The 15416-nt window shown below is 50.3% G+C and overlaps 1 protein-coding gene across 1 annotated transcript in view; it reads left to right on the top strand.

Annotated features, from left to right (window-relative positions):
* Window positions 1-596: 596 nt before the first annotated feature.
* GTPBP1 (GTP binding protein 1) overlaps window positions 597-15416 on the top strand; it is a 69803-nt gene continuing 54983 nt past the window's right edge. The window contains exon 1 of the mRNA XM_040407686.1: window positions 597-779. Within this exon, the coding sequence (XP_040263620.1) occupies window positions 627-779 (153 nt within the window). The 5' untranslated portion in view covers window positions 597-626. The remainder of the gene's footprint in view (window positions 780-15416) is intronic.

Genomic DNA, 15416 nt, shown 5'->3' with positions numbered 1-15416 from the left:
AAGTGTGAAAATAGCCTAAGTAGGCTTCACAATAACTGATGGAAAACCCATAGATTGTAAGCCCTCACGGGCAGGGCCCTCTCTCCTTCTGTACCAGTTGTAACTGCTTAGTGCAATTGTCTGTATTATGTATGTGCACCCCTTATCATATGTACAGCGCTATGGAATGACTGGCGCTGTAATAATGGAAATAACTGACCAAATAAATGAAGTGTGAACTTGGCCTTATGGAGGAGGTTTGAGAGGACCCAAGCAGAACTTTTGCATTAGGGCCCAGGGCCCCTGCTAGCTCTGTATGGAGGGCAGGCAGGACATTATATGGTTCTGTTATTCGGCCGCTAGTGGCTCTCCCGCTCCACACTATGCAGCTCTGAAGGAGTCACAGACATCAGACTACTTATTATTAATGAGCCGCGTGAAGTCTTATTTACACCGCCCACAAAGGGGCGTGTCCTGTTTAGCGGTCCTAATCTATGAGCCGTCTGGTAGTAGGCGTGTCTTACTACATGTCAGTTTTGTCGGTCTCGCGCAGCGGCAGCCAATCAGAAACCACAATGAGATAAAAGAGGCGTGCCTCTCGCAAGTCTAGGGTAATGAGCTGCGGGAAGGTAAGCAGTATTTCCAAGATGGCGTCTCCATCAGCATCGCTAGCGGAGCCGAGTCTATGTGACTCTCCGGTCCCGGCTTCAATGTTCTCTCCTGAGGCGGACGATTCGGATTGCAGTTTGGACGGGGAGCCTTTGAGGAACGGAGAGTCCGAACTGGACCTGACGAGTAAAGTAAGCGCTGAGATGGACGGGGCTGCTATGTGACAGCAGGCCCCCGGCTAAATGTAGGGGCAAGTGGACGTGTCACTTAGGAGAGGGCGGGGATACGGGGCCTCTGTGCGGATACTGGGCTGGATCCATTCATCTCAGTCCACCTTGTGCCCCACCTGTCACCTGGCGCCTCTTCTGTGGAGGACATGCAACTTTTTGACTTTTTTTTTTTTTTTCCTGGTACATGTTGGGTCCTTGTAATGAGCACACAAAGTTCAGTAGAGCGCAGTTCACACAAGGAAGGTGTCCGCTTCTTTCTCCACGTCACACCGCTCTTATGGTACTTCTACACTGTGACATTTGTCGTATCGCGATAGTCAATGGTGCTGCACTGCGAAATGCTGCGACTGTCACGTCACAGTGCAACACCATTGCCTATTCTCATTACAAAGATTGCCGCGCAGCTGTACTGCGACAAATCGTGTGTAGACATAGTCTTATACTCCCCATACCGCGGTCAGTGTTGGGTTTTCTCTATGAAGTGTCCCCGATGGCGTCACCTCTTGTAGGTTGACTGGTCGCGGATGCATCGCGGAGATCTACCACGGTTTTGTGAACAGCCCCAAGTTGTACAGGCTACTCTTAGTTTATCGGATTGCACCATTTGTAGAAATGTCTGATAAAGTTGCAGGATGGCGTCAAACCTAAAACCGCCTCCTGGTGTTTAGTTTTCTGGTAACCTATGTACATAGCCTGTGACGCTGCCACATAATGAGCTGACAGCGGCTTCTGCTATGAATGGGCGGCAGCAGACATGGGTCTGGAACCCGTCCTTTCTCCTGATCCATGCACATTCCCATTATGCCGGAAGCTTTATCTGCTGCAGGCCGCTGTCTGGATATGACAGACAATCTGGTATCATTTACTAGAGCTGATGAAACCTGGAGGCAACAGAATGAGCCGGGTGGGTGGAGTAGTGATCGCATTCCTCCCGGCAACTTAGTTTCTAAACAAACCAAACCTCATAGAAAATGTCCACTCGCAGGATATGGGTCACACCGGCCTGTGTTTGTGTGTTTCAGATAGTAACGTGTAACATGTGATGACTATGAGCCCAATATATCCAAACAGGAATCGGGACTGTACATGACTGCAACTGTGGTCTCTGCCTGCTTGGAACCTACACCAGGTCCAGGAGCCCGCTCCAATGTTACAGGGGGAACGAACCCCACAGAAAATGGGCTGACGGCTGCAAACGTTCGAAAATCTAAAAAAGCATTACTAGCCTGCTCAGACCTTGGCGGTGGTCCTTGTTCCCTGCAGGAATGACCTACCAATGAATGATTATCTGCAGAGGTTATGTGAAGTAGTCGCCTACTGACTGCATGCGGCCAGCTGTACGGTGGGTCGCACTCAAACAGAAGGGACCCCCAAGTGCTTCAGAGTAACAGGCCATAGCTGCATAAAATGCTCATGGGGAGCTTCGGGAGCCCAAAGCCTTAGGCACCTGACCGTATGTATTTTGCAATCCGCAAATTCTGGATTCCCTCCGTGTCATTACTTTTTTTGTGGACCTGTTGACAGTGGGTTTGTGGTCCACAGTCTGCAGCCATGTATAGGACAGGCTTTATATTTTTGCTGGACGACATACGGATAGCACATGGATCTGTACGTGTGTCTGTCACAAAATGTGGATCATGGACCCATTAAAGTCAGTGTGTCCGCAAAAAAAAATGCAAACCACACACGGACAACATCCGTATTTTGCAGATCCGCGGTTTACAGGCCACAAAACTGACAGTGCCGACTGTTGTGTGAATAAGGCAAAATGTACTGATCCCCCTAGGGGACAAAGGGGTACAACTTAACATTTAATATAAATATTTCTAAAATAGATGAGCGCTAACATGAAGAGCCTCTAGGACAGGGGTGTCAAACTCAAATTCATCGGGGGCCGCATCAGCAGTTTGGTCACCCTCAAAGGGCCGGTTGTATCTGTAGGACTATGTGTCCAGTGTCCACTCTTTATTGTCACTGCATTCAATTATTACTGTTTTTTTGTAATAATGTAAGTAATAACTAGCTCTGAAAGCAGAAACATAGTCAGAATAATGGCAAGTAGATATTCAAATGTACAATTATTGTACAATTTATTGAAAAATGATTTTTGGTAACGGACAGTAATTTTTATTTTTTTACATCTGTGGATGACTGACACTGTTATGGGGGGGATCTGTGGATGACGGACACTGTTATGGGGGGGATCTGTGGATGACGGACACTGTTATGGGGGGGATCTGTGGATGACGGACACTGTTATGGGGGGGATCTGTGGATGACGGACACTGTTATGGGGGGGATCTGTGGATGACGGACACTGTTATGGGGGGGATCTGTGGATGACGGACACTGTTATGGGGGGGATCTGTGGATGACGGACACTGTTATGGGGGGGATCTGTGGATGACGGACACTGTTATGGGGGGGATCTGTGGATGACGGACACTGTTATGGGGGGGATCTGTGGATGACGGACACTGTTATGGGGGGGATCTGTGGATGACGGACACTGTTATGGGGGGGATCTGTGGATGACGGACACTGTTATGGGGGGGATCTGTGGATGACGGACACTGTTATGGGGGGGATCTGTGGATGACGGACACTGTTATGGGGGGGATCTGTGGATGACGGACACTGTTATGGGGGGGATCTGTGGATGACGGACACTGTTATGGGGGGGATCTGTGGATGACGGACACTGTTATGGGGGGGATCTGTGGATGACGGACACTGTTATGGGGGGGATCTGTGGATGACGGACACTGTTATGGGGGGGATCTGTGGATGACGGACACTGTTATGGGGGGGATCTGTGGATGACGGACACTGTTATGGGGGGGATCTGTGGATGACGGACACTGTTATGGGGGGGATCTGTGGATGACGGACACTGTTATGGGGGGGATCTGTGGATGACGGACACTGTTATGGGGGGGATCTGTGGATGACGGACACTGTTATGGGGGGGATCTGTGGATGACGGACACTGTTATGGGGGGGATCTGTGGATGACGGACACTGTTATGGGGGGGATCTGTGGATGACGGACACTGTTATGGGGGGGATCTGTGGATGACGGACACTGTTATGGGGGGGATCTGTGGATGACGGACACTGTTATGGGGGGGATCTGTGGATGACGGACACTGTTATGGGGGGGATCTGTGGATGACGGACACTGTTATGGGGGGGATCTGTGGATGACGGACACTGTTATGGGGGGGATCTGTGGATGACGGACACTGTTATGGGGGGGATCTGTGGATGACGGACACTGTTATGGGGGGGATCTGTGGATGACGGACACTGTTATGGGGGGGATCTGTGGATGACGGACACTGTTATGGGGGGGATCTGTGGATGACGGACACTGTTATGGGGGGGATCTGTGGATGACGGACACTGTTATGGGGGGGATCTGTGGATGACGGACACTGTTATGGGGGGGATCTGTGGATGACGGACACTGTTATGGGGGGGATCTGTGGATGACGGACACTGTTATGGGGGGGATCTGTGGATGACGGACACTGTTATGGGGGGGATCTGTGGATGACGGACACTGTTATGGGGGGGATCTGTGGATGACGGACACTGTTATGGGGGGGATCTGTGGATGACGGACACTGTTATGGGGGGGATCTGTGGATGACGGACACTGTTATGGGGGGGATCTGTGGATGACGGACACTGTTATGGGGGGGATCTGTGGATGACGGACACTGTTATGGGGGGGATCTGTGGATGACGGACACTGTTATGGGGGGGATCTGTGGATGACGGACACTGTTATGGGGGGGATCTGTGGATGACGGACACTGTTATGGGGGGGATCTGTGGATGACGGACACTGTTATGGGGGGGATCTGTGGATGACGGACACTGTTATGGGGGGGATCTGTGGATGACGGACACTGTTATGGGGGGGATCTGTGGATGACGGACACTGTTATGGGGGGGATCTGTGGATGACGGACACTGTTATGGGGGGGATCTGTGGATGACGGACACTGTTATGGGGGGGATCTGTGGATGACGGACACTGTTATGGGGGGGATCTGTGGATGACGGACACTGTTATGGGGGGGATCTGTGGATGACGGACACTGTTATGGGGGGGATCTGTGGATGACGGACACTGTTATGGGGGGGATCTGTGGATGACGGACACTGTTATGGGGGGGATCTGTGGATGACGGACACTGTTATGGGGGGGATCTGTGGATGACGGACACTGTTATGGGGGGGATCTGTGGATGACGGACACTGTTATGGGGGGGATCTGTGGATGACGGACACTGTTATGGGGGGGATCTGTGGATGACGGACACTGTTATGGGGGGGATCTGTGGATGACGGACACTGTTATGGGGGGGATCTGTGGATGACGGACACTGTTATGGGGGGGGTCTGTGGATGACGGACACTGTTATGGGGGGGATCTGTGGATGACTGACACTGTTACGGGGGGGGGGGGGGGGATCTGTGGATGACTGACACTGTTACGGGGGGGGGGGGATCTGTGGATGACTGACACTGTTACGGGGGGGGGGGGGGGGGTCTGTGGATGACTGACACTGTTATGGGGGGGGGGGGGGGGGATCTGTGGATGACGGACACTGTTACGGGGGGGGGGGGGGGGGATCTGTGGATGACTGACACTGTTACGGGGGGGGGGGGGGGGATCTGGGGATGACTGACACTGTTACGGGGGGGGGGGGGGGATCTGTGGATGACGGACACTGTTACGGGGGGGGGGGGGATCTGTGGATGACTGACACTGTTACGGGGGGGGGGGGGATCTGTGGATGACTGACACTGTTACGGGGGGGGGGGGGATCTGTGGATGACTGACACTGTTACGGGGGGGGGGGGGGGATCTGTGGATGACGGTGTTATATATGTGCCATCCACCCCATAACTGTGCCATCCACAGATTCCGTGTAAACCCCCCCCCCCCCCCAGTATACAAATATAAAATGTATTATTGAATTAAAAGTTATTAAACATACCCCCTCATTCCTAATTGTACTGTATATCCTAATTGCTTGTGTATAATGCAGGCAGGACGGGCGGCCGGCGCGTCACTCACTGACGTCACTTGCCTGCGCCGCCTGCTTCATTCATAAAGGAGGCGGTGCAGGCACGTGACATCAGGGAGTTACGCTGCCGCCCGCCCTGCCTGCATTCTACACAAGCAATTAGGATATACGGTACAATTATTTTCTGTGCAGAACGGCCGGCGCCGCTAGAGGGCAGACGTTCTCTGGCTTGTAGGCTGCCGCGCATGCGCTGAAGAGGCGGCTTTCTTGTGTCAAAAAAAAAAAACGAGAATAAAAGGTGAAGGCCGGCGGCGGCTGCGCGAGCCACATGACTAGGTCTGGCGGGCCGGATTCGGCCCGCGGGCCTTGTGTTTGACACCCGTGCTCTAGGACAAACAAACATAAGACTGCCCATTAGGGCCTAAACAAGACATGCGCAGTATGGTAACAGAAAAGAGATATACAAAACAGGAACGTTCTCGCCCATGTATGCAGTAAACCTGGGTGGTGGAGTCTTTCGTGTTGCAAATATCAAGCGGTAGACATTGTTGATGTGTCACCATACCAGATCAGTGCCAGCGTAAAAACCACAGTATAGACAGGAATCGGGAGCAAAAGGCCCTAGAACACCCTACTGGAGGGGCAGGGGCCATAACGCCCTACCTGTCTATACGAGGTACTTGCCCCGCAAGGAGCGTCCCCGTCCGGATACCTATCCCTGCTTGAGGCGGAATCCCTAGTACACCCTATTCAGGTAACTCCCCCACTGGTATCCGGACGGGGACGCTCCTTGCGGGGCAAGTACCTCGTGTAGACAGGTAGGGCGTTATGGCCCCTGCTCCTCCAGTAGGGTGTTCTAGGGCCTTTTGCTCCCGATTCCTGTCTATACTGTGGTTTTTACGCTGGCACTGATCTGGTATGGTGACACATCAACAATGTCTACCGCTTGATAGTTGCAACACGAAAGACTCCACCACCCAGGTTTACTGCATACATGGGTGAGAACGTTCCTGTTTTGTATATCTCTTTTCTGTTACCATACTGCGCATGTCTTGTTTAGGCCCTAATGGCGGTCTTATGTTTGTCCTAGAGGCTCTTCCTGTTAGCGCTCATCTATTTTAGAAATATTTATATTAAATGTTAAGTTTTACCCCTTTGTCCCCTAGGGGATCAGTACATTTTGCCATTTAATTTTTGGGAGTAATTGGTCAAGCCTGCTTACTTGGCCTCACAGATTGTCTTACTTGTGTGAATAAGGCTTAAGAGTCAATAAAGAGAATCGGTTGCAGTGTAAAGCAGAACACCATTAGATTCTGGAGGTCCCACAATGGATGTTAATCACCTATCCACAGAGTAGGTGATATGTGTGATCAGTGGGGGCCCAAACAGCTGGGACCTCCCCTGATTTCTGGAACAGGGGTCCTGACTCCCCCATTTCTCAATACTGCATGACCGCAGTGAAAAGGAGTTGCAGTCGAGCAGGCTGCTCCATTCCGTGTCGGTGGAGCTGTACTTGGCAGTGTCTGTCAGTCTCAGACTTTTGGATCAGCACCTCGCATGCTCAGCCGCTACCTCCATCCAAACTCTGTTTCCTCACGGCATTAGGAGACCCAGTGTTGCAGGCCCCAGCAATCCTTTATCAGTTATCCTGTGAATAGGTGATAAATGGCCATTGTGGAACAACCCTTCAGGTATTGGGGGTCTCATCTAAGAAAAAAAGCTTAAATGGGTTATCTGACACTTACAAATTCTCCCCCATATTCCAGGCCCCTCACACTGATTCTACTTACCTGGCTCCCCATGTCACTCCTGATCCGCGCACCATCGCTGCTTCTCCCCATGCGGGGATGAAAACATCTGGGGTGGGGGGATGCAGGCGGTGACAGTTGGCTGACACTTCCCCCCCCCCCCCCCCCCCCCCCCCCCCCCCATCAGATGTTTTCATCTGTGCACAGGGAGAAGCAGCGATGCGGGGAGCCAGGTAAGTAGAATCAGTGTGAGGGGCCCGGGCATATGGGGGAGCATTTGTTAGTGTCGGATAACCCTGTAATGTAATAGCCATCAAAATTAATCATGGACCCTCATAGTCTGTCCTCAGTGCTCTGGTGCGTTGAAGTTGGAGGTAGAGGGGATCCCATTAACCCCCTTCAAGTGTCACCTGAAGTGACTTTTTTTATTTTTATTTCATCTGTGTACTGTAGCTGTATGAGGATTTTATTTTTATTTTTTTCAGGATTATCTTTTATTGGCACCAGTTGGTGCATATAATGCATTTAAAAAAGCTATTCATTTTCTCTAGGGCTCATGTACACGAACGTGTGTGCCCCGTTCCTGTGCTGCTGACCGCAAATGGCGGATCGCAGTGCACGGGCACCCGCTGTTTGCAGATGCGGACCCATTTTCTTGAATGGGTCCACAATCTGCGAGATTCAGTCCGCACCTTAGAAAAAATAGAACATGTTCTATTTTTCTTGATCACCTATGACAGCACCCCTGGAGAGACCACCTCCTCAGGACAGGAACCGGAACCGCCTTTTAAAGGAGAGATCATCCCCGTTCTGTTTCCTGTTCTAAGGGGCAGGAGGGAATCGGATCCGCTAGATATTAAGGAAAGAGCTGCGGGGGCCCTGGCTATAAAAATAGTATGTGGAGGTTTAACCCGTGCGGTGTAGGTCTCCTCTAGGAGCCGCTGCAGAAGTCTGGGCTCCCTTTTCTGTCCTTACCCCTTCCGTCCTGGGGGGGGGGGGGAATCTTGGCCTTCCTAGGCTCCTGTGAACCTCTGCAGCCGCGTTCGCATGTTTAACCGCCGACGCGCGCGCGATGATTTGCATGTACATCCAGGTTGCTGCGGTGGGAGGAAGCTAACTCTGCTGATCGGAAGGGGAGGGATGCCGGCTAGCGTGCACCGAGGAGAAATGGCCAGCCAGCTCACTGCCATGCTGAGTGAAGTTTGCTGTATGGAACATGGAGCAGGCTCAGCACGCGGAGACCACCAATGATGCATCGGTAGCATGGTGGGGTAAGAGGGGGGGTTATACCCCAGCATATATTATTTATCTTGATGCTTATGGGGTCATCTTCTGTTGCCTAGGTTTCAAAGGAGTCTTCTAGGAAGACTTCCAGAGTAAAGGAGAAGGGATGTGGTGTGTGGAAGAAGCTTTCTTCTGCCTGGGCAAAACCCCTATGTCAGGGGTGTATTGGCAAATTAATGGAAGAGGAAGCTCCATCTTTTATGGGCAGCATAAAACAGATGATACGTGAAGAGGTCTGAGAAAGCACCGCCTCAGTACTTCCACAGCATTCAGTCCAGGACTCTGTCTGAAGGGTTAGCTCCCAAGAAGAGTAAGGTGTTTGGGCATAAGAACATTCAAGATGTGACTGCCAGAGAATGGAAAAGGCCAGATAGGAAGTTTTTCATACCTTCGGTTAAGCGAAAGTATCCGTTTGAGGAGTTGTCTGCCCCCTGGGATAGAGCCCCAAAGCTTGATGCCCCAGTAGCAAAAATGTCCAAAAAAGCTGCACTCCCCTTTGAGGACATGGGTTCGCTCAAGGACCCGATGGATAGGAGAGCAGAGGTTTATTTAAAGAAAAGTTGTGAAGCCTCTGCAGCAGCTTTTAAACCTGCTATTGCCGCTATGTCTGTTGCCAGATCCCTAAAAGTGTGGATGGGGGAGTTAGAAGCACACATTAAAGGGGGTACTCTTAGGGAGAAGTTATTGTCTTTCTTCCCTGTTATAAGTAATGCCTTGGATTTCTTACCTGACGCTTCTGCGGATACCTTAAGCTTTTCTGCTAGGGCTTCCACCTTATCCAACTCTGCCCGGTGGGCTATTTGGTTGAAAAGCTGGAATGGGGAAGCTAGTTCCAAGGCAAAACTTTGTGCTATCCCTTGTCAAGGAGATGGGCCCGTCCTTGACGACTTACTAGAAAAGGCCTCAGACAGAAAGAAGGGCTTTCCCTATGTTAGTCAGGCACCCAGGAAGTCTTTCCGTCCCAGATTTAATAAGGGGAGCTTTAGGGGCAAAGGGAGAGCAAAACAATTTGTAGGTCCAAATAAGAAAAGTGATTTCTTTTTTCCAGGTCAGGCTAGGGTTGGGCGATATCAAAAATATATTTCCACGATAACGATAAGAATTTTATCGCGATAACTATCTATATTGCGATAATTACCTATTTAGAAGAAATAAACACTTGGGGGCAGGCTGCTCGGCATAAGGAGACGTTATATACTGTATGGGCAGGCAGTGGGCCACAAGAGTCACTACTGCATGGGGCCACCAGGAGACACTATTCTGTCTGAACTTAGGAACTATACTGTAAGGGGGCCACAAGGTGACAATATACTGTATGGGGCAACAATTTGTAACCCCTCCCCCATCAGTATAATGTCTTGTGGCCCGCTTACAGTAATGTCGTCTTGTTGCTTCTGTATGGGGGCAACAGGGAGACATTATAGCTTATTAAAGGGGTTGTCCGGGTTCAGAGCTGAACCCAGACATACCCTTATTTTCACCCAGGCAGCCCCCCTGAAGCTAGCATTGGAGCATCTCCTGCTCTGATGCGCTCCCTTGCTGTGCGCTAGCTCGCGCAGGGCAAGGTTTTTGTTTTACTGGATAGGTCACGGGGTTCCTGACAGCCCCATGAAGAGCCCCGGTACGTCACTGGATCTCCAAAAAGGAGAACTGCTCCGATGCTCATGTCAGGGGGGCTTCCGGGGTGAAAATGGAGGTATGTCCGGGTTCAGCTCTGAACCCGGACAACCCCTTTAAGTGCAATCACCACGTGCAGCTTGCAAGCAGGGCCAGGGCCGCAGAAGACAGACAGTACAAGTTTTATTTCTGACACCTGGGCCGTTAGGGTCTCTCACTCCTCTTTCCCCCACCTTGGCTTGGACATGGACTGCTGACTGACTTTGCGCTCCTTGCTCCTGTGCTCGGTCGGTGGGCGGAGACTTGAATATGGGAGCCGGGGGCGGCCGCTGCAGGAAGTAATATGTACGGTACACATGTCAGCCCACCCCTGCATTGTGCATATGTTTAGGAGCTGTCAGCGCGCATATGACCGCTCCTATAACGTCACCAAATACCACGGTTATGTGGAAACAGCGATATCGCTGTTTCTTAATACCGCGGTATACCGTTGACACAGGTTTACCACTCAACCCTTAGTCAGACACCACAAAAAAGTAGTCCCAATGATGCCAGAGCACCTGTCGGAGGTCATTTGCCTCTTTTTGCACCTCGGTGGCAGAAGATCTCCAACAGCCCTTGATACATTGTGATAGGGGAGGGCCAAAAATTTAAAATTTTAGGGTTTTTCCAGTAGGGAGATTTGTAATTAAAGATTGCCGTTCAGATCCCGCAAAACAATCTGCCATCATCGCAGAAGTTTTTTCCCTGATAGAAAAACGGGTGCTGGTAAGAGTCCCAGAGCAGGAATTGACAGAGGGGTTTATTCAACTCTCTTTCTGGTCAAAAAAACATATGGCTCATTTCGGTCTATAATAAACTTTAGGTGTTTGAACCAATTTCTGCAGTACGAGAGATTTCGTATGGAGTCCAAGTCGGCAGTGAACAATCTATTGCCGTTTTGCTTTATGGCCACAGTAGACCTGATTGTGTGTACTACTATGTCCCCATTCATCCCAGCCACCAGAGGTTCCTGAGGGTAGCAGTTCGGTTAGAAAGGGAGATTCTGCATCTTCAATTCCGAGCATTACCCGTCGGCCTCGCTAAAGCTCCGAGGGTTTTGACAAAGATCGTTTCGGAAATGATAGCCCACGTCCGGGAGAAAGAGATCATCATTCTACCTTACCTAGACTATTTACTGCTGGTGGTCCGGTCAAGTCAAATTCTTCAGGGTCAGATAGTCTAGTTTAGCGAAGTTCTAGATAAGCTGGGATGGGAGATAAACCTAGAAAAATCCAGCTTTATGCCCAGGCCAGAGATGCAGTTTCCTAGGAATGATTTTGGACTCCATTTCCCAGAAGTGCCTGCTACCTCTGCAAAAAGCTTTACTAATCAGATCAAGAGTTCAGCTTCTTCTCTTGTCTCCGTCAGTCACTATAAGAGAGGCCATGTCGGTACTGGGTCTCGTGATCGCCACTATTCCAGGGGTGGAATGGGCCCAGTACCATTCAAGGCTTCAGATCCTGCGAGATTGGGGCGAAGGTCTCCCCTCTCTTGACTCGGATATCTCTATCCTCCCAGACCATAGATTCCTTGGGGTGGTGGATGGATCTACAAAATCTAGAAAGAGGAGTTCCTTGTACCAGGGAGGCGGTTCTCCCCTTAACCACAAATGCGAGCTTATGTGGGGTCACTGCTATTGCAGGGGATTTGGGATAGCAAATCTGTCCCATTCACACAATTTCAGGGAATTGGATGCAGTCAGGATAGCCTTAGTACAAAGTCTCCCGACCATCAGAGGCAGACATGTAGGAGTCTATTCGGACAACACAACAGCAGTGACCTATATCAACCGGCAGGGAGGTACAAGAGCTCGGGGCCTAATGTCTCTCTCCCATCAGATTTTCAGCCTAGCAGAAGCTTCGCTATTATATTTTTCTGCAGTACATCTAAGGGGTTAGGACAATGTGAAAACGGACTTCCTCAGTCGTCATCAACTATTCCAGGGAGAGTGGTCCTTAGATCAGGAGGTTTTAAATCAGGTGGCAGCATTGTGGGGTACTCCAGAGATAGCTCTATTTGCCACCAGGTCAAGCAGGAAGGTAAAAGTCTTTTCCCTTTCTCTGGTGGAGCATCCGAGAGCTGTGCACTGGCTCAATCTTGGAGGCAGGGCCTTCTGTATGTCTTTCCCCCACTAAAAATGCTACCAAGAGTCCTCAAGAAAATCTGAGATGAGGAGGCCACAGTAAGTTATAGCTCCTTTTTGGCCAAGAAGGATGTGGTTTTCCTGGCTCCGCAGGATGCCGATAGAAACACCATGGGTTCTTCCAGAATCTCAAGAGCTTCTGTCCCAGGGTCCAGTTTTTCACCCAGAGGTGAAGAATCTGCACCTGACTGCTTGTTTATTGATAGGGAGATTTTAAAGAAAAGAGGTCTCTCCGAGGATGTAGTTAGCACTCTCTTGGCCAGTCGGAAGGAGGTCACTTCTAAGATCTACCTTTAGGGTTTGGAGGACCTTTTTTCAGATTCTCCAAGAAACCTGTGGATGTGCTAGAAGCTCCTGACATCCCGCTAGTATTAGATTTCCCACAGGAAGGATAGAACAAAAAAACTTAGGCCCAGCACTTTAAAAGTCCAGATTTGAGCATAAAGTGCCTTATTTGAGTTTGTTAGCGGAACGCCTTGGATTAGAAGGTTTATAACAGCAGTGTCTAAATTGTCCCTGGTCTGTAAAAATAGAATCCCCTCCCCCCTGGGATTTAAATTTGGTCCTCTCCTCTCTCATTTCAGACCCTTTCGAGCCTATTGATGAAATCTCCCCAAAGTTGCTCACCCTAAAACTTGCTTTCCTTATGGCCATTACTTCGGCTAGAAGAGTTAGTGAGATTTCTGCTCTTTCTATTGACCCTCCCTATTTGGTGATCCTGGAAGATTGAGTAGTGATTTCTCCTGATTCTTCTTTTTTACCAAAAGTCTCTTCACAGGTTCACCATTCTTAGGAGATAGTTACCTTCCTTCTGTGCTTCCCCTCAAAATAGGCACGTTAAAAGATGTATTTTGCAATACCTGCTGGTCACTCCAAGCCTTGGAGATCATCCTCGCATCTGCTGATTTTGTTCCAGGGAGCAAAGAAGGGATCTGCAGCCTCTTCTCACACTATTGTTAGGTGGATTAGACAGGCCATTTCCTTAGCCTAATCTTCTAAGGGGATTAATCCACCCTCGGGGTTTGGGGCCCACTCTACGAGATCGGTTTCCACGTCTTGGGCAGAGAGAGCTTCTGCCTCTATAGAGCAGATTTGTAAGGCAGCTAACTGGAGCTCTCCACATAGGTCTTTTTTCTTTTAGGCACTATAGACTACAATTGCCTTCTAATGAAGGTCTTGCCTTTGGTCATAAGGTACTTCAGGCTGTGGTCCCACCCTAGACAAATTCTTGCCTATTCTCCAGGGGTGCTGTCATAGGTAATAAAGAAATATTGGATTACACTTACCGGTAATCGGTTTTCTTTGAACCTATGGCAGCACCCGGTTAATTCCCAACTCTATGTTCTTGAGAAAAGGACTGGAGATAGAGGGGATCATTCCTCCCTTTAGGCCTCTTGCACACAAACGTTTTTTTTGTTTTTTTTTTTGTTCCGTTTATGGAACCATTCATTTCAATGGAAAAAAAACATGAAGATATTCCGTATGTCCTATTATTGTCCATATAACGGACAAGGATAGTACTGTTCTATCAGGGGTCAGCTGTTCTGTTCCGCAAAAAAAACTGAATGCATACGGACGTCATCCTTATTTTTTTTTTGCAGACTGCAAAATACTGAAAGCCATACGGTCGTGTGCAAGAGGCCTTAAAAGGCGGTTCTGGTTCCCGTCCTGTGGAGGCGGTCTCTGCAGGGGTGCTGTCAGTTTCAAAGAAAACCAGTTGGTGTAATCCAATATTTCTTCCTTGCGGTGTGGAGACATAGACCAAAATCCCATGGAAGTGTTCTGTAATGGTTCCACTCAGTACCACTCTGTATCTTGCAGATTACGGACTCGTTCAAGTCAGTGGGTCTGCATCCGTGATACGGAGAGCACACGGCCGGTTCTGGTATATTGTGGACCCGCTGTTTGAGGGTCATAATACGAACACGGGCTGCACATGTTCGTGTGGCATGAGCCCTTAGGGAGGGTGGTTTTGTCTTTACAGTATTCATGTTAACTTAGTTCAGTTGGTCATTTACTTTTATGGTGATACCAAATTTCTATAGTTTTGCTTTTGTTCTACTTGTCACAATAAAAATACTTCAAGTATTTTTCCCCTCACCCATGACGGCACCCAGTGCGACTCAGGACCTCCCATCAGGACAGGAAACCTGAGAAGATAAAAAGGACACACCTCCACCCAACACCAGTTCAGGTTTCCTGTCCTCCGGATGGGAGTTCCTGAGAAGCAGCAGTAATACTGCACGACATACCTCAGAAGAAGAAGCACCAGCGCTGGGGGGGGTCTGTGGCTATGCCGTGGGAAGACCTATCCCTGGGGAGCGGTAGTTCTGTGGCCGTGCCGGAAGCCGCTCCCCACAAGTCTGCCTGCGCCCGCACTCGCTGCCGGTCCTGCGGGGAGCCGCTGTGGCCGTGTTCAGGCGGCTCCCCATGCCGGTTTGCCCAGTTTGAGAATGGCGCCCGCGCGTCTGAGCGCTTATGCGCATGCGCGGGGCCATCTTTCAGGGCTGGCCGATGACGTCGGGGGGCGGGGCTTCTCCCTTGACGCGCAGGACCCGGAAGTGAGGGCCGAGGCGCGTCTTTTAAATCTATAAATGCGGCCGCAGGTGCAGGCAGCCAGCGGAGGCACAGTGTGTTTGTGCTGAAGTAGGATCCAGCTAGCAAGCATGTCGGAGCCTACAGATGGACGCGCTGAACCCCTGGACCCCTTGAGGCCTGC

The sequence above is a fragment of the Bufo bufo genome, chromosome 9 (assembly GCF_905171765.1).
Source record: "Bufo bufo chromosome 9, aBufBuf1.1, whole genome shotgun sequence".
Taxonomy (NCBI): domain Eukaryota; kingdom Metazoa; phylum Chordata; class Amphibia; order Anura; family Bufonidae; genus Bufo; species Bufo bufo.
The sequence above is the reverse complement of the archived record's forward strand: the minus strand, read 5'-3'. Positions and strand labels throughout refer to the sequence as shown.